Genomic DNA, 19,877 nt, shown 5'->3' with positions numbered 1-19,877 from the left:
CCCTACAATTTGCAGAATCATTTGTTCCACTTCTCGTCGGATTTCACACGTCAAGTTCGATTTTTCTTGCTCCACTGTACAAACCCTGAAACTCTAAGCCAAGTCAACTACGGCCCCCTTAAATTTTCCAAGTAATTGTCATGGCGTTCGTATGCTGACTTGATTCCTATTCGAGAAGTTTCGCATGATATGTATGAATTCCGATTGTTTTCTTGCTCCACTGTACAAACCCTGAAACTCTAAGCCAAGTCAACTACGGCCCCTTAAATTTTCCAAGTAATTGTCATGGCGTTCTTATGCTGACTTGATTCCTATTCGAGAAGTTTCGCATGATATGTATGAATTCCTTGCTCCACTTGAAACTCTAAGCCAAGTCAACAACGGCCCCTTAAATTTTCAAGTAATTGTCATGGCGTTCGTATGCTGAGATTCCTATTCGAGAGTTTCGCATGAGAGAATTCCGATTGAAGAGGAGAGAGAGAGAGTGCCTGTGTGAGGGTGATGGCGGGGCTGTTTGATAAGCAAGCGGAGATATACGCGGATGCGAGGCCGACGTATCCGAGGGAGTGGTACCAGAAGCTGGCCGCTCTCACCCCACGCCAAGCCTTGGCCTGGGACGTTGGCACCGGCAATGGTCAAGCAGCTCTTGGGGTTTTTTCTGTCTCCCTTTCTTCTCATGCGAATTCGAATATGCTTGCGCTTCTGTACATGACTGTTCTCTTCTTAATTTAAACTAAAACTTTTTTATTTATTGTTAAGCTAGATGAAATCTTTTCATTTCCACCTTTGTTTTTATGAACCGCTAGCTACACAGCCAATAGTAAACAATCAATTACTGTATGCAGACGATTATACCGTTCTGTTCTAAGATAACATATTTATTCGTCTTGTTCCTTAGCCATTTGTTTCCTTTGCTTCATTTCCCTCCCCAAATGTAGGTTGCGGAGCATTATCAGCAAGTGATTGCCACGGACGTGAGTGAGTCGCAGCTAAATTATGCCATCCCACATCCCCGCGTTCAGTACATGCACACTCCACCATCCATCTCTGATGATGAATTGTTAGCCACGGTTGGTGGTGAGAACTCTGTCGATCTAATCACCGTGGCTCAAGCCATCCATTGGTTTGAACTCCCCAAATTCTACTCTCTCCTAAATCGTGTCCTCCGCAAGCCAGAGGGTGTGATTGCAGTTTGGGGCTATCAAGCCATCCAAGTTAGCCCTACCTTCGATCCGATACTTAAAAAGTTCTTAGACGCGACGCTTCCGTACTGGAATCCAAACGTCAGGTACGTGTTCGACCAATACAAGACATTGCCGTTCCCTTTCGAAAGTGTCGGTTTGGGATCCGAGGGGAACCCAGTGGCACTCGACATACCAACGGAGGTTTCTTTCGAGGGAATCCTGGGGATCTTGAGGTCGTGGTCCGCGGTGGCGATGGCAAAAGAACAGGGGGTGGAGTTGTTGAGTGAGGGGGTTGTTAGGGAGTTTGAGAGGGCTTGGGGCGATACAAAGCTCGTGAGGAATGTGGTCTATAAAGCCTTTATGCTTGCAGGGAAAGTGAAGAAGTGACCTTCCTCGTATGATTAGTGAGGGCATGTTTGTAAATTACTTTGAATAATAAGGCCATTTCACATTGTTTATTAATCCTAGCTAATCCTTTTATCATTTTCTATGTGGTTCACTCATCTCTCTGAAGCATTTGATCAAGGCTGACGCTCTACCTGTGAGCTATATAAGGTTCGATTTGTTTTAGGTGATGGAATATAAGAGGTACATTTGATTTGGGGCATGTTGCCATCTCTAATAATCATGGTTGAGCGAAGAACTTAAAACTTGACAGCTCTTGAATTGAGTGAAGCGAGTGAATGTGCATTTCAAAGGTAAAGCGAATCCGGCCTTATTCATCTAACGGCTGGCTAGCGGAAACTTTTAAAACAATTGATGGGTGATTCTTCCAAGTTTCTCTAGAATTGTTCAATTGATTCATCTAATAGCTAGCTCGAAGATGTTGTAATTATTACTATAGGAATTCAAAGTTGAATTGGTTCATAGATGAAAATAATCTGTAGCAATTAACCTTTTATTGCAAGTAAAAGTTATATAATGACAACGAACCACAAACAAAACTATTTTAAATTTACTTTTAAAAACATCAAATGATTTCAAATGACCTATTTGTCCACATGAATGGATTTATAAATTTTGTTGTTAAATATAAAAACTCAAAGGTTAATTATTACTGTATATGTTTTTTGTTATAAGTTTTAGTGGCATGTGTTGACTAAGTCAAATAAGGTGGGTGATTAAGTAGACATGGAATTCTTTCAATGACCATAACGCACCGTCTTACAAACGTTCGATTATTATTGTTATTATTTTATACGAGTGATAAACTTAGAGCAAGTCCTGAAGAATTAGTAGGGCTGACTCGCAGGCTTGAGGAACAGAGTAAAGTGTATAGAGGTTAAAGGCACACTAAAAAGGGTGGTTAAGACAGTCTAATCTTATGCGAGACCATGCATAAACGCTAAGACTTCATTTGAGTTGAACATTTGTTGTCCAATTGAAAAGTCAATTTGGGTAGGTGTGGCGGAACATTCGCAGGCTCTCAAAGTCTTAGCTTCATGGGAGAGATACAGCGGTCAATAGAGAGTGTATTATAAGAGCATTTTGTTCCAATTAGTTTTTGTATGATGAAAATAATGGTACTTTAAAAGGCGAGAGAGTTAACATAGTGTAATAGTGTCTTCATGAGCTTTGCATAGTACGATTCTCTTTGGGTTGCTGCCACTACATTCACGCCAAAATAGGCAACAAGTGATATACGAGTAGCTTCATGAAAGTCAATGTTTGGTGTCGGAGCTAAGCTTCCTTATCCAACACTATAAGACCAACTTCATTAGATCTAAACATACTACATATGGAACTTATAAATTTAGGATTTTTAAAAAAATCGACATGAGTGGCAAAAATTTTTATTGCACAAATTGCATTAAAAATATATATTGTAGGAGTACAGTATATATGCCACAACTATAAATAGGTATTGTACATGAACCAACGTGTTGCACGAAATGAAAAGTAAAGGGTGAGTAAAAAATGGTTCAAGTTAAAGCAAATCGAATTGAATAGTTTTTTTGCGGTTCGGTTCAATTTAAAAGTACCTTTTGGGAAAAAAAAAAAAACGGTTCACAAATGAAACCATAATTTTTTGCGTTTTGTTTTGGTTTTGATTTTTTGAAACCAAATCAAACTGAAAAATCATTGTTGACACCTAAATTTTTGGTACCCATTTATTTATCTATTTATTGCATTTAAAAAATAAGTGATTAATTTTTAACCCCTGAAAAAATATTAATTGCATAGCATATAAATTTATGTATATTTATTTTTAGTTTGCATGTTTTGTATTTTATTTATTGGATTGGTGGTTGATGAGTTTAAATTAATGTTTATGAGCTCTAGTTTGGCAAGGCAGATTAAGCTCCATGAAGTGAGCAAATTAGGTCGAACCTATTTTCTTTTAATAACAAAAATTACATAAATGGAGATTTGAAATGATATTACGGTGGATTTTGGAATTGGTATTGCATCTTATCTTTAGCAATAGACGATAAAATTAGTAGAGAATATTCAGGAGATGAGGAAAATAAAAATATTTTTATAATTGGAAGGTTATAGGCAATCTTCCTGAGAAGAAATATTCATAAAAGATTACGTTTGTTTTTGCCTATAATAGGTGTGCACGGAGGTCGATTGGATGGGGGGCTTCTCTTCCTCGAAAAAAAGAGAACACGAAAAGTTAAAAGTGGAAAAAGAGAGAAAAGGGAAGGGGTTACGTGCGGCAGGGTGAAAGGAAAAACTGAGAAAAGTCTATCAGCAAGGAAAAAGAAAAAAAAAAAGAGAAAAAGGAAAAAGTCAAAAAAAAAAAACTGTTCGTCTTCCTCGCGTCTTCGCCTGTTGCCCGAACCGCCGGCTCGCCTCACCGCTCGCGCTACCGCCTCACAGGCGAGCCAGCGCCACCGCCGCCGCAGCCGCGACCCAGCCGCGCCACCGCACCCGTGTTGACGCCTCCGCCTGCTGCTTCGCCGCACCTGCTCTGTCCGAAGTTCCGCCTCTCGCTGCCGCCCCTGTTCTGACGATATCTGCCCAACCCAGCGTCCGACAGCTCCGCCGTGCCTCCACCTCCGATCTCTTTTTGCCGACGCCTGCAGCAGCCGTGCCTCCACCTGCAGAGCTCGCGAGCGTCGCTTCAGCCAGCCCAGCGACCGAGCTCTTCTGCTGCTGAACCTTCCGCCCAGACGCAGCAACGCCGCCCCGCCTTCGCCGGTGATCCGTTTCAGCCAGCCCTCCACCCGAGCGACCATCGGAGCCGGATCTGCAGTCCTCCGACCGCGACGCCCCTATTCCGCCGGCTGTCCCTGCTGCCCGGGTGCCGCCCCTTTCCTGCCGGTCCGCCCTCGCCAGAGTTCCCCTCGCCGGACCGACGATCAGTCCCCTTGGTGACCCGCCACGAGCACAAGGCTTGGAAGAAGATTAAAAGAAAGAAAAAAAAAGGAAAAATATGTTAGGTAGTTTTTTTATTTATTTATTGTGTTTTTATTCTTTTCTTTTATAGCTTGTTTTTTAGTGGAATAGTTCCCTAAATGTATGATTGAGATTTCGACACGAAATAGCCCCTAAAATTAGAAATTGACAGTCTAATTTTCGCGCCCGAAATTCGACTTACAATCTCTTGTGAAACCAACAATCCAATCTCACGCAAATTCGATACGTGATTTAATTTTAAAATTGGCCAATCCGATCTTATGCACGAGATATGATTCGTCAATTTTTGATATCAATCTTATTTTGTTTGATTTGCTGTAGTGTTGGTTGAATCAATTTTATTTTCGTAAAAAAAAATTCAAAAAATATTTGAATTAGGATTATGTTTGTTTTAGAATATTTCTTGTTATCTTGCATATTTAGAATAGGCATTTTATTTCGAATTTTGAAAAAACATAAAATATAAAAATGTATTCATTTAGGATGTTAGTTTTTTAAAAAATTTGAATTGCATGTTTAATTATTTGGCAATTTTAATTCAATTTCATAAAAGAATAAGAAAAAAAAAATTAGAATTAGGGCATTCTTCCATATTATGATAGATTGCATGTTTATTAAAAAAATAAAAAAAATCATGTGTACGTAAGGTTCATGAAATGCGCGTTGTTTAGTGATTGTTGCTATGTTCATTTAATTAAAAATTGCCATCATTAGAATTAGGTCAGAGGAAATTAAACGATTCTCAAATCTATAGTTTCTTTGGTTGGATACCGCAATCTTGCAAGGCGACTTCACTGGCTGTCTTTCCAAGTTGAAATGGTTTTGTTTGGGCGATTGCGTTACAGCCGTCGACGAAGATTATCCGTTTATGCCAACCAATTTGCATCTAGAAAACGTGGTTGTGTTCCATGCTTGGGGCTATGAGTGGACAGAAGATGCGGTCACAAGCCTAATCAAGGTATGTAAGAATCTTATGACCAAAAAAAAAAGAAAAAGGTAGTTAGAATCCCCCTCAGTCTAATTTTCTCATTCAATAAAGGACCAAATTTAATGAATGTATAGTCTAATTTTCTCATTTAGTGAGAGGATCAAATGATAAAGGATACAAGTTGGGAGCTTAAATCCATATTAATGTCTTGTACAAACATCTAATTCTCTGTGCCGATGTTTCATGGTCTTCTGCAGGAGGCAAGGAAGTTGAAGGTTCTCTTCATTTCATTTTGTCGTTCGACACATGGGATACTATTCTTATAAGAAGAAGACGATGATTTATTGAGTAGCTCTCATTTGATGAAAATTAGCTGCTCTATTGGGAAACTGAGGTGGTTGATTTACTTAGATTTTGCGCATTGTGAGAGACTTCAAAAATTGCCCAAACAAAATGGGGAACTAAAGAATCTTCAGCACCTCTCTCTTAGAATTGTTGGAGCTTGAGGGAACTCCCTAACTCAATTCTGAAATTAGAGTCATTGATGGAGCTAGAATTATATAATTGCAATAAAATTCAAGAGTTGCCGAAGCTCCCTAGAAGTTTAACCACTCTAAGGCTTTGCTCTAGATCGTTGCAAAGTGTTCCCGATGTCTCAAACCTTACTAATTTAGTTGAACTGCTCTTATCGGATGGCTCTCGTCAGGGTGAGCAATCAAATATAATTCAACCTTGCGACTTGGCATGTATTGGGAGACTATCCAAACTGAGAAAGATGAATTTGAACCTTTTAAATGTATGCACAAGATCTATAGAGTGGGGTTCCCTTTCTTTGCTGGCAGAACTTCGGCTTAGTGGAGTAGACTTGCAAACGCTGAAACAACTTCCGTCAAACTTGAGAGGTCTATGGCTCGACCGCACTCAAGTGAAACAAGTAGAACTCGATGGGCTTCCTAATTTGGAACAGTTGGCTTTTGAACGTTGCAACCCGGTTACAAGAATATCCATTGCATCAAGTTTGAATAAACTCAAATATGTTCGTGTGCATTGGTGCAGCAAGCTAGTTGAAGTTCAATTTCACGGTGTCTTCAAATCGATGGAGAGCTTACGCATTGAGAGCTGTGAATCTTTCGAGAGTTTGGTTTGTCTGTCGGAGGAGGAGCTGGGATGCAATGAGCTACAAGCTCCCGAGTTGACTGATTGTTGGAGGAGAGTGTCCCTTGTCTCAAGCTCCCTAAAGATGCTTTGAAAACTCAATCTGTCGGATTGGCTAGGGCCACAAGAGATTCAATTTGTTTCAACGTTGGAAGCATTGGAAGAATTTCATGTTATAAAGTGCATTTCGTTGAAAAGGTTAGACGGTTTGTCAAACTTGAAGAATTTGAACAAATTAATAATTTCATGGTGCGAGAACCTGCAGGTTGTTGAGGGCACTGACAAGTTAGAGCGTTTAAAGAAGCTGGACATCTATGGGTGCAGATCAATGGAAAGGATTATTGAGGCATCAAGCTCAAAAACACCAAAGGAGTGCGTGATATATATATGGGTTTGTGGGCGGTTACTCGACACTGGCTCATGCATCACTTGGGAGTGTTACAGAGAGATGATTTTGAACGCACAAACCCAAGCGTCAGACTCTGTTGTCGAAACAAATTTTTCCGAAACAGGGGATCCTCTATTGGAACAGGTAACACCTTTTTATTCGTGGATCATAACCGTTTCTTCTGCTTTATTCGCTTTTTTATTTCTGCTTTATTCTAGTGAAGAGAGAATAAAATGAATCTAAAATGTACAACCATGGAAAATTTCTCATAAAAAATTTCCATTTTAATAGGAATTTAATTTGCTATACTCGTGTTAACTTCAAAAGCGAGGTCAAGGTTCTTACATCACTCACCATCTGACCGATGAAGTACTCTCCTTCCCATTTGTGCTTTTAGTTCATTCTGTGCTTATCACAATTACTCAAATGACATGGAACCTATTTTTACCCCCAAAAATTGATGATGAAGCTTCATGACTTCTTTTTCACTTGATAAACTCAATATGGTGCAATAAAATCATGCAATCTAACAAAGTCACGAAATACCAGAAAATTAATTAAGAAATAGATTCAACACACCCCAATTTACCTAGCCTAGTTCAAAGAGTGATCTAGTAGTAACGATACCGCTACAAATTAGGGGATTCTAACATAAAAAATAAGCTCCTCATTCCAAGCTCTAATTCCATCCAATTCTCATCTACTGTTTCGCTCAACCTCTAATGCTGCTTTTCTCAAACTAAAACTCAAACCTTAACAATTTCAAGAAGATACAATGAATAATACCAAAATATTGAAATATGGTTAAAACGCATCCTATGCATGTCCTCAGCTTAACTGGATGCTTGGTTTTGCCATGCTAGCTGGTCCAAGCTCCTGGCAATAGTATGGCTTGGTTCACCGATGCCTCTGCAAGCATCGGGGATTGACCCTCTGAACGCCCATACACATGTAGATGCCTATTTGCATCCCTTCACTTGAATCCAAGCTGACATTCTCGGCAAATCTCAGGTTTGCAGCCAAGTTAAGGTGGTGATTCGTCGCTTTACATTGCCGCGCTCTCCCAACACCTTGTTTGAGCCGCTTAATTTGCATCATTTTGCCATGTCATCATGTCATGTCATATGCCACATTATTCATCGTACATGCCATGTCATCACCCATGCCACGCTGTTGCCGTGTTATTGTCATATCGTTCAGTTTCAGCTACAGGACCTCTTCCACTTCTTTCACTGTCACTAATTTTGGCCTCAGTCATTGATGAAATTACTGTGTCACATAACAAAACCTTCCAAGTCGTGTCACAAACCACAAGAGTAACAACATGACAGCTTTCGGATCCACCACTCTCTAGGTTGTCTGCTTGACCTGGGTCTACTCAACAAATTATTACCACGCTACATGAACTGCTTTCCCTATCATCCCAATTACTGGTGGACCCATTCCATGTATAACAAGCTGATCATATAAATTACCAACATCATGTTAAAGATCAATTCTGGTACCACACCTACACATGGCATACACCTCTAAGAATCAACAGTACTAGCTTGTGAAATACGACATATATGCTCCATGTCTATCCCAATGCACAGTGACAACGTAAATGATGTCCTGAAAGTGTGACAAGAGGGGTATTTACAAATCTTACCGGCTACATGTTGTGTTGCTTTGAACTTGTATCACGTAACTCCTCTGAGTCATTCTCAACATTTCAATTCTCCTCTCTTCGCATCTCTATATGCAACACCTCCTCTGCTTCTCCCAAATTGTCCGATCGGATTTCCTTATTTTCTTAACTTATGTCAAGTCTCGGGAAAGTCATGAAGAGGTAAATCAAAGCCTAACGGTTGCTCCGTTCCAATTTTGAGCAAATAAAGATACACGAATTTGTGAATACTGCTTGATTCTAATAGATTTATGTTGGGTGGATGCTTTAGAAAGCATTTCTTAGGGTGATTAAGGGTGAGGAAAACCTCTTACGTTGATTCTCACTATGCGCTTGCGTTTGGGTGCTCAAACTAAGGATTATTGTCATATGATATTTGGAGAATCTGTTTCCTTCTTTAAGATGTTTAATCCAACTTATAAATGATACTTTCAAACCTCCCTCTCCTCAGCAAGATGATGGTGATGACAATGACAAGCAGGAGGGTACGGGGAATGACCATGATGAGGACAATGAGGACGACGGCAGGGATGATGACAACAACGACAATGTGCATTCTTCTCGCGGGTCTTTGCCAGTTTGGTCTGAGGACGATAATGATGAGAATGATGATGTCGACGAGGAAGGTGAAGGTGATGCTGGCAGTTACAGCAATAGCAACGATGATGAGGACGAGGATGATGAGGACAACAATTTGCATGAGGTTTTGCAGTCATCTCACGGGACTCCGCCACGATGAGAACAATGATGTCAATGAGGAAGGCGATAGCGACGAGGACAGGATGAGGATGAGGAAGAGGAAGAGAGGGACGATGAAGAAGTCAAAGAGGAGGTAAGAGGCCACAACAACCTAAAACTTAGCTGAAATCTATTCTTTGTTCAATATTCGTGCTAATCTTTGGAAATGCTGAAAATAAATCTAGAAAGAGATTATTGCTCTAGCTCGTGAGCTTGCTGCAAATTGATATTAACTGTCGGTTTACAATTTAAAGAAGGGCTTTCTGCACATCATCGTCCCCTGCTTTGCCCTACTTTCTTCAATTCTGAGTACCTACTGATTGAGAGAATTAAAAAAAAAAAGTCACGTCAAAAAAGTAAAGTAATTAAACACGTCAAAAAAGTAAAGTAATTAAAGGATTATGTTGATTCTTGCTAGTTGCTTGCGATTGATTGTTCAAACTAGAGATTAATGTAAAGTAATATGATATTTGGGGACTTTCACTTTTTCTTCTTGAGATGTTTAATCCAATCTTAAACATGATTTTTTAAACCTCCTCTCCTCAGCAAGAGGATGGCGATGACTACAACGACAATGAATACGACGGTGGGGGCGAATACAATGGCAAGGACAATGATGGCAACTAGGACGACAATGCGCAGGAAGTTCTGTAGTCGTCTCGGCGGCATCCACAAGTTCATTCTGTGGACAACAATGAAGAGAAGGAGGAAAGCGAGAGCCAAATGCGAATTGACGACAACGACAAGAAAGAGGACGAGATCGATGATGAAGAAGCCGAAGAGGAGGTAAGAGATGGAACAGAATGATGTGCTTCCTTCTTTTTTCGTTCGAAGCATGTGGAGAGATGACTGAGACTAGTAGTTGACAATGGTGTGCAAGTGCTCTATTTATGGCACACGAATTTGCTTGGATTTTATTGGTTTATCAGTTCCGATTCAGTGTATGCATCTCATTATGTTGAGAGTTGCCCCATAGAAACATGCTTCCTGAATCTGTCTCTTTTGACATTGTTCAAGACTCATTGTTTACCACTCCATGACACTGAATAACCACAAAAAACGAGACGAATATTTTTCTCCCAGACCAAATCCTTCGTCCTTAGCCTTTCAGGCAAACTGGTGATTCCCAGAATTCTTCCCCCAAGGCTTTTTCATTGCTGATCACATTATGGACCGACTCCAATTTATTCGTGAAGGCAGGCCTGATTAATCAGGGCTTCTCGTCCATAACATTTCACTACTACTATTGTTATTCGTATTGAAAGTGTTTTAAAAAAAGCAGGAACATCTCATTGGGAAAGGAATTAAGGTATTCAATCTCATATGCGAAGCTCTCCTAGTTGATGTGATGGCCTCAAAGGACTAATTTTTTCTTTTTTTTGGGTCAAACTCTCAAAGGACCAATCAAAGATGGCAATTTTTAACTATTGTGGGGAGAATTACAAAAAAAGTCATAGACCTGTTGCAATTGTGTTAATTTAGTTATAATTTTTTTTTTAGCTAATTTAGTCCTAAAATTTTTACAATTGTGTCATTTTAATCCATTTGGCCAAAATTGACCGGTTGATATTGACGTGGATATCGGTCGTCCAGTGAAAGCTGATACAACTTATATATATATATTTACATTTTAAAATATTTTTGAGATTTTTGAATTCTTTTTTTTTTCCACATTCTCCTTCCTCTGGTCGGCGAGGCTGACCTCACCGGCCAATGGCAAGGCTTGTCCCCATTGGCCACTGGTGAAGGCGAGCCTTGCCCAATGATGGTGAGGTCATTGTTGCCAGATCTGGCGAGGAGCCTTGCTAGCCATTGGTGAAGGCTGACCTCACCAATGTCCGGCGAGGCTGCCGTCACTAAATCTAGTGAGGCTCAGCCTCGCCCAACCATGGTGAGGTTGAGCCTCGCCATCCCTGGGCGAGGAGCCTCGCTAGCCATCAGCGAGGTCGACCCACCATGGATTTGGTGAGGCTCGGCCTTGCCCAGCCATGGCGAGGGTCGACCTTGTTAATGCCGGCGAGCTCGGCCCTCGCCTAGCGATGGTGAGGTTGGCCTTGCCGGCCCTCACCTTTAGCTGGCGCCAAAGGAAGGAGAAGGTGAAAAAAGAAAAAAAAGAAAAAAAGAATTAAAAAATTCAATTTTTTTTTTAACGCCATGTCAACTTTTGCCGGACGGCTAGTGTCCACGTCAGCACGAGTCGGCCAATTTTGGCCGGATGGACTAAACCGGCACAATTGTAAAAGATTTAGGACTAAATTGGCGAAAAAAAAAAGTTTATAATTGAATTGACACAATTATGGCCCTCCCGATGTGTTGTCGGGAAGCGGGTTTGGAGGTCATGTCAAGTTGGCATCTCCAAATGACTTGGGTTCTCACTTGACTAGGAGGTAAGGGAGAATATTTCACTTTCTACATAATTAGATTTCTAAGATTGGGACATGATTATACTAATTGCCTAATTAGTGCCCTTTCGTACTTTAACTTAATTGATTTTTTACCTAATAGATCCATGTGACTTATAATTGAATCATTACCCTATGCCATTGAATAATATCCATGCATAAGTGTGCAATCAAGGGTAAGTAAACAATCATAATCAAGACAATAAAAGTTAAGTATAAGGAAGTAAGCTCAATAAAGTGTTAAGCAAAGAACACAAATGCCCTGTTATTACGCCCCTAGACAGCAATCTCACAAGGTAAATTCAAAATGAGTCTAATTCCTTGTTTAAAAGATAAATCTATTTAATCCTATTACAAAATCAAAAGTAATCACTAAAATCCCTAAACTATATTTATTCACACACTAATTAAATGAAACTAAGCTAAGTCTTGTGCCAAAATTTAAGCAACCTGATCAAGGTCTTTGTTTCATACCATTTTCAAATTTTTTATTTTTCGAATATTCTCTCATTTATTTATTTATTTTTATTTAGTATTGTATTACTTTTAATTTTTATATTCTGAAAAGCAGGGACTCAGGCTGGGCCCTTGGGCCCAATCAGAACCTGGACTAAACCTGGACTCACAGGATTGGGCCAAGGACACTAATGGGCTCGTTTAAAACAACCCCACTTCGAATAGAAAACTCATCGAAGCCCATTTTGTGGAAACTGATTGCAGTAAGCCCATTTTCCCTTCTAACAGCAACGACCCTACTTTAAGTCTATAGATGAATCAAGCCCTAAAGTTTTTGCACTCAGTGTATATCTCCCATTGTAAAACCCATTTTCTCATTTTTCTCCTTTTCTTTCCTTGTTATTCTTATTGCAGACTGAAAAGGAACGCCTCAAAAATGAACATTGACTACGGAACATTCGAGGTTTAACCGATGGTCAACACCTTCGATCTTTAAGCCGAGAACCATTTATCCACCGCCGTTAGTCATGTCCATCCATCTCCGGTCCGCCATTGTCGAGTACCTACTGCCGGCAACCTTTGGTAGTCACTAGAGCGCCCTGTCGATCATCGGCCACAATCTCACGCGTGTACACACATGGCAGAAATAAGGGATACTAATGGTTGCTAGGGACTTGATGACAAGCATCGCCAGACATCCGAACTTGCGTTATCCACCTCCAGTCATTTATCATCGGCGAGCACCATCAACAACCACCGGAGTATATCACAAAACGCAGAAAAACACGGAAACGAAGGAACTGGGATTCATGTTCCATAACCATGATCATATTGAAAGAAAATTTTCGCCTAATGGCTACAACATTAACATCAATATACGCTCTGGTTGACTGATATCAAAGCCTATTTCACAAGAATGTTTCAGATGCATTTCATCAAACATATTGTAGGGACTGCAAAGATCGAGTCTAGTTATGAAGTCGAAGTTATTTCTCGTTCTAAAATCAGCATTAGAACAACAATGACATCACGAATCACCAAGCAAAAACTCAGTTTTTTTCAGTAATTTTCACATAAGCATCATGAAGACAAGTCGGCACAACAACTCTCCAAAACAGAAGCAGAAAAGAAGTGAATGAAATTACCATGTCAATGGACAACGACGAAGCTATAATCCGTCACCAACTCAAGTTTAGAGACTTAGGTTATCACTGCCTGTCCGAATCAAAGTGAACGAATAAATTCCAAGCGCGAATCCGTCGCTACGAAACTCCCGGCCGCACAGCAGAGTAAAGCAGAGCACGTCTTGCATGCCCCTGGAGCCGATTGATGGCGGCAGCGATCGACGGTCAGCTCGATAGAAGAGGTTTTCAGAGATGATGTAGCCGAGGATCACAGCCGGCGGTGGTGGGCTGAGCAGGAACGAAGATCCTCAAGTATTCGGATAGCAGGGTAGTTTGCGGCACGGGGCAAGACTGGTGTGTCGATCAATACTTGACAGTTTTAATTTCAACTAGGCTTTGACTAGTAGCGTCGGCTCAATCCAAGCTAAAGACTCTGTTGGATATTTCATGGATTATCATAATCTATCTAAATTTCGGCAAGATTTTTGATGGATTACTTCGATGAGGTTTAATAACTGTTGGATTTGTTATATTAATAGTAGAGATGTAGGCACAGGTTTATAGGGAATTCTCTCATTGAAAACTTTGAGATCGAACTTGTCATTGGATTTTCTTTAAAATGTTTTCTTGATAGTTGATATGTAATTGAGTAACTTTTACATTCAACTTACTTACGTGATCTCTTTTATAATATGGGTCCTTTGTAAGGCTATTAAAGTCAATGGCTCACATGACTTAGGTGTGCCCAGTAACTTTAATATATAACAGATAAACATATATAAATAGAACACATGTCTCGTGTTGGCACATGTCTAGCTACTGTAGCTATATGTGTTTTTTCCAAAAGCTATTAAAACTCATGTGTACAGATAGATATTTGTCAATAGACATTTCTGAAGTGAAATCATAAGAAAGCTTGGAAACAGGATGAACGACCCATCTTTTAATTTTTGAGAACTGTGGTCATATGATGTTGTAAATTAATTTTTGTACATTAGACTAAATTTAGCCTTCCAATCCCAACAAAAGGGTGGGAATATGACTTTTGAGATTTGCGGGGAATTGCTTTAAAGTGGTTGGCCTACCCCACCGGATTGTGCCGAGCTACAAATAAAACATGGGCTTTCCGGTAAATATGTTACGATACTCTTCATTCTTATTTTCTTTTAAAAAAATCGATCATCTCTATTTAAACAAGATAAATTGACTAAATGTACCATCTTTAAGGTCAAGACATGTCATGATCCATTTTCACCCACTAATCTCAATTGATGAGGGAATTTGAATTTAATTATTGAATAAGAGAATTCGTATCCTCCCCAAATAATTAGTTTTCATACAGTCAACTATTATTATTTGAACAACTATTTTTTTTTGAACAAGTGCCATACAGCTCACTGGCCAAGAAGATAAGAAAACGAAAGAACTCGTACCTTATAGCCGGCAAGCTTTACCAAGGGGAGGTACCATTCGAACAAAGTCTGTAAAAAGTAGGAAAAAAGAAATCTATTTCATAAGTGAACCAAATTTTATACATTCTTCAATCACAGACCCTTACTAAAAGGAAATATTGAAATCCCTACAATTTGCAGAATCATGTGTTACGCTTCTCCTCGGATTTCACATGTCAAGTTCGATTTTGCTTGCTCCACGGTGCATACCCTGAAACTCTAAGCCCAGTCGACTCCAGGCCCCCTAAATTTCCCAAGTAATTGTCATAGCCTTCATATGCTGACTTGATTCCTATTCGAGAAGTTTCGCATGATATGTATGAATTCCGGTTGAAGAAGAGAGAGAGAGAGAGAGAGAGAGAGAGAGAGAGAGGGTGTGTGTGATGGCGGGGCTGTTCGATAAGCAAGCGGAGATATACGCAGATGCGAGGCCCACATATCCGAGGGAGTGCTACCAGAAACTGGCCGCTCTCACCCCCGGCCAAGCCTTGGCTTGGGACCTTGGCACCGGCAATGGTCAAGCTGCTCTTGGGGTTTTCCCTGTCTCCCTTTCTTCTCACGCGAATTCGAATATGCTTACGCTTCTGTACATGACTGTTCTCTTCTTAATTAAACTAAAACTTTTTGTTTATTGTTAAGCTAGATGAAACTAGATGAAATCTTTTCATTTCCACCTTTGTTTTTATGAACCGCTAGCTACACGGCCAATAGTAAACAATCAATTACTATACGCAGACGATTATACCGTTCTGTTCTAAGATAACATATTTATTCGTCTTGTTCCTTAGCCATTTGTTTCCTTTGCTTCATTTCCCTCACCAAATGTAGGTTGCAGAGCATTATCAGCAAGTGATTGCCATGGACGTGAGCGAGTCGCAGCTAAATTATGCCATCCCACATCCCCGCGTTCGGTACTTGCACACTCCGCCATCCATCTCTGATGATGAATTGTTAGCCATTGTTGGTGGTGAGAACTCTGTCGACCTAATCACCGTGGCTCAAGCCATCCATTGGTTTGAACTCCCCAAATTCTACTCTCTCGTGAATCCTGTCCTCCGCAAGCTAGAGGGTGTGATTGCAGTTTGGGGCTATCAAGCCATCCAAGTTAGCCCTACCTTTGATTCGATACTTAAAATTTTTTTCGACGCGACGCTTCCGTACTGGAATTCTAACATCAGGTACGTGTCCGACCAATACAAGACACTGCCGTTCCCTTTCGAAAGTGTCGATTTGGGATCCGAGGGGAACCCAGTGGCACTCGACATACCAACGGAGGTTTCTTTCAAGGGAATCCTGGGGATCTTGAGGTCGTGGTCCGCGGTGGCGACGGCAAAAGAACAGGGAGTGGAATTGTTGAGTGAGGGGGTTGTTAGGGAGTTTAAGAGGGCTTGGGGCGGCACGAAGCTTGCGAGGAATGTGGTCTACAAAGCCTTTATGCTTGCAGGGAAAGTGAAGAAGTGACCTTCCTCGTATGATTAGTGAGGGCATGTTTGTAAATTACTTTGAATAATATGGCCACTTCACATTGTTTATTAATCCTAGCTAACCCTTTTATCATTTTCTATGTGGTTCACTTATTTCTTTAAAGCGTTTGATCAAGGACGCTCTACTAGTGAGCTATATAAGGTTCGATTGCTTTAGGTGATGGAATATAAGAAGTACATTTGATTTGGGGCATGTTGCCATCTCTAAGGGCGTGCATGTTTGTGTTCTTTTTATCTGTTCATGAACAGATTTTCTGTTTTTTTGTTCCCGGGAACAAAAAAAGAACATAAATGCGTTTTTGTTCAAAATCTGTTATTTTGTTCTTAGAACAAAATTGGAACGGAAATGAGAAACAAAAAAAAGTTATTTTTTTGTTCTAGAAACACTTTTGAAGAACATTTTTCTCTCTCCTTTCTTTTCTTCTTCTTTTTTCTTTGGCCGGTCGCCGGCCTCGGCCATGGCCAACGACTGACCATCGAGGGCTGGTGACGCCGTTGAGGGTCGGGGACCTTGCCAGAGCGTCGCCAGCCCCTTGCAAGGCTTGGCTGGGCGAGCTCCAACCATGGCGAGGCTCGGCCTCACCGGGGCCGGTGAGCCTCGTCGTGGCCGGGCGAGGCTTTCGGCCCCGTCGGCCGATCGGCTGAGGCCGCGACCGGCCAAAAGAAGAAAAAAGAAAAAGAAAAAGAAAAAAAAAAAAAAAAGAAAAAGAAAAAGGAAAAAGGAAAAAGGAAAAAGGAAAAATAAAATAAAAATATTAAAAAATTAAAAGAAACAAAAAAGAATATAAATTTACCAAACATGTTTTTATTCATTTTTTATTTCCCCGGAACAAGTTTACCAAACGCGTTTTTTCTAGTCAAAGTTGTTCCCCGAACGAAATAGTTTTTTCTATTTCGTTCCCCGGAACACTTTTTGAACAAAAACATAAACAAACGCGCCCTAATTAATCATGGTTGAGCAAAGAACTTAAAACTTGTTAGCTCTTGAATTGAGTAAAGCGAGTGAACGTGCATTTCAAAGGTAAAGCAAATCCGGCCTTATTCATCTAACAGCTAGCTAGCAGAAACTTTTAAAATAATTGATGGGTGATTCTTTCAAGTTTCTCTAGAATTGTTCACTTGGTTCATTTAATAGCTAGCTCAAAGATGTCATAATTATTACTATAGGATTCAAAGTTGAATTGGTTCATAGATGAAAATAATATGTAGCAATTAACCTTTTATTGAAAGTAAAAGTTATATAATGACAACGAAGCACAAACAAAACTATTTTAAATTTAATTTTAAAAAACATCAGATGATTTCAAATGACCTATTTGTCCACATGGATGGCTTTATAAATTTTGTTGTTAAATATAAAAAAGTCAAAGATTAATTGCTAAAAAAGTTAATAAAAAAAAAGCATCGTTCTGATATACCCTACAATGTGTTATGCTAGTTGTATATGTTTTTTGTTATAAGTTTTAGTTGCATGTGTTAACTAAGTTAAATAAGGTGGGTGATTAAGTAGTGGAATTCTTTCTGTCACGCCTCGATCCTCGATCGCGTGCCCATCCCTCTCTTGGTTGATTAATAGCGATGTCCTAGGACGCATCGCCGACCCTTCTTGTTTTAATACGCATGCGGAAGCATATAATAATCCTCAAACAATAAAACATTGGAATAGCAAAATAAGGCCATATTTTTCACATCTGAAAACCATAACCACACTTTTATACAAGACAAACCACATAGTATATAAAACAACACTATTCGCTAAAGGCTGAACTATCACACATTAGTTCTCAGCCTAGGGTTTGCAATTCGGGTCGTAATCAGGATCCTCCTCAGGATCATCCTCTTCTTCAAAATCTTCCTTCTCCTTGGGTTTGACATTAGGGTTCTCCTCCTCATACTCCTCATCAGGGTCATGAAATGGTTATATAATAACCATTGAGATCACGTCTTAGCAAGTTCTACTCCCTAAGACTCGATTAGTAAACTAATACGCTAACCGGGCTGCCTATACACGCATGAGTCAGAGGATTTACCTTGGCCTTGGTTTCACCTTACAAATCAACGTTATTTACAGATGCCTTATATCACATCACTTAATTAATTCATAACATCATATCATTCAATCATTGAATCACATTAAATCCACGCTCATATTGAAAGATCCAATAATCGATTAATTGACCTAGTCGATTACATGTCATCTCGACCCCTTTCTTGATCGACTCATCTCATTTACTCAAATTCACTGCTGAATTATGGCTCAGCGAACACGGCCTATACAGTCATTTCAAATACTCAACTCCAACGTTGAATTACGGCTCAGTGAGCACGGCCTACTAAACTTTGGCGGTAATGCTGAATTATGGCTCAACTGGCATGACTTACTAATTCTTCGGCGATTAATGCTGAATTACAGCTCAGCAGGCACAACTAATTCCAAATTCAGTGGTAATGCTAAATTATGGCTCATCGTGCACAACTTAGATTAGGTGGTAACCTACAGTCCAATGGACATAACCATACTTTAATGATAATGCTAAATTACAGCTCAGCAAGCACAACCGATTCCAAATCCGGTGGTTTCCATGCCCTATTCCACACTGTCACACACCCATCATACATCATTTCATCTTTCAATAGTCTTCTCAATGCGACTAATAACCTTTACACAATTAATTACTCTCGGCCAAGGACTGTGTGCTTTACACTTAGAATCCTCAATCAAAATAATAATTCGCCTATTTCCCTTGTATTAACAATACCCAATAAAAATTTATCGTGTGTGGGTACACAACTGGCTTTAGCCAAAATATAATATTTTTTCTTTCCATAGCTCCCACATTTTCTATAGTCCACTCAAATATTTTTGACATTAACAACCGATGCCCAGTTATTTTTCAATTAATAACCAACGATTATCCAATTAAAGAATAATTCTTACTTTCACAAATAATTTAATTTAGCACAAAATAAAGCTCAATTAAATAAACGGATTGTGCCACGACAATCAGCATAAAATTCAGGAAAATAAATAAATAATTAAATAATTTCAAAAATTAATAAATAAATACTAAAAATCCAATTTAGGCTGGTAATGCCTAACTGAAGCCCGATAAGGGTCGGGAAAAACCCCGAGATGCATTCAATAAATGCTATAAGCTATACTCTAGCTAATTACACTAGTCAAAAGCCTAACATGCATCATAATTAATTAATAATCATTAATCTACTATAATCTAAACACCTATTTGCACTTAATTAAATCTAATCAATCCTTAAGTATAATTAGCAAATTAAGAAAGAATTAGTGAGTAAAACTCACTTGATTAAAGGTGGAGACCGGGTCACGGTGATGACGACATGACGGCGGCCGAATCTCGGGTTTTCAGTGACGTCAATGAGCACATAGACCGGGCCCAAAGGCCTTGCAGGCCCACGGAAAAAGCTGGGCTTGGGCCAAACTTGGGCCGACTAGCTTCGTGGGCTGAGCTGCTGAAACTTCTTGGGCTTCAAATGGGCCTGACACGTGAAGATG

The 19,877-nt window shown here is 39.8% G+C and overlaps 3 protein-coding genes across 3 annotated transcripts; all 3 read left to right on the top strand.

The window, feature by feature from the left end:
* Positions 1 to 472: 472 nt before the first annotated feature.
* LOC104416027 (putative methyltransferase DDB_G0268948) lies at positions 473 to 1,667 on the top strand. Its single transcript, XM_039299245.1, has 2 exons — positions 473 to 651; positions 939 to 1,667. Exons 1-2 carry the CDS (start codon positions 502 to 504, stop codon positions 1,569 to 1,571), a joined length of 783 nt encoding a protein of 260 aa, XP_039155179.1. The 5' UTR covers positions 473 to 501; the 3' UTR covers positions 1,572 to 1,667.
* Positions 1,668 to 8,728: 7,061 nt separating this feature from the next.
* On the top strand, positions 8,729 to 10,373 carry LOC120286414. The gene is made up of 3 exons (XM_039299220.1): positions 8,729 to 8,852; positions 9,142 to 9,522; positions 9,975 to 10,373. The coding sequence occupies exons 1-3, from the start codon at positions 8,824 to 8,826 to the stop codon at positions 10,216 to 10,218; spliced, it is 654 nt and encodes a 217-aa protein (XP_039155154.1). The 5' UTR covers positions 8,729 to 8,823; the 3' UTR covers positions 10,219 to 10,373.
* A 4,744-nt stretch (positions 10,374 to 15,117) lies between these two features.
* Positions 15,118 to 16,397, top strand: LOC104417960 (putative methyltransferase DDB_G0268948). The gene is made up of 2 exons (XM_039298753.1): positions 15,118 to 15,394; positions 15,690 to 16,397. The coding sequence occupies exons 1-2, from the start codon at positions 15,245 to 15,247 to the stop codon at positions 16,320 to 16,322; spliced, it is 783 nt and encodes a 260-aa protein (XP_039154687.1). The 5' UTR covers positions 15,118 to 15,244; the 3' UTR covers positions 16,323 to 16,397.
* The last annotated feature ends 3,480 nt before the right edge of the window (positions 16,398 to 19,877 follow it).

Source organism: Eucalyptus grandis, chromosome 8, assembly GCF_016545825.1.
Source record: "Eucalyptus grandis isolate ANBG69807.140 chromosome 8, ASM1654582v1, whole genome shotgun sequence".
In the NCBI taxonomy this organism is placed as follows: Eukaryota; Viridiplantae; Streptophyta; class Magnoliopsida; order Myrtales; family Myrtaceae; genus Eucalyptus; species Eucalyptus grandis.
The sequence above is the reverse complement of the archived record's forward strand: the minus strand, read 5'-3'. Positions and strand labels throughout refer to the sequence as shown.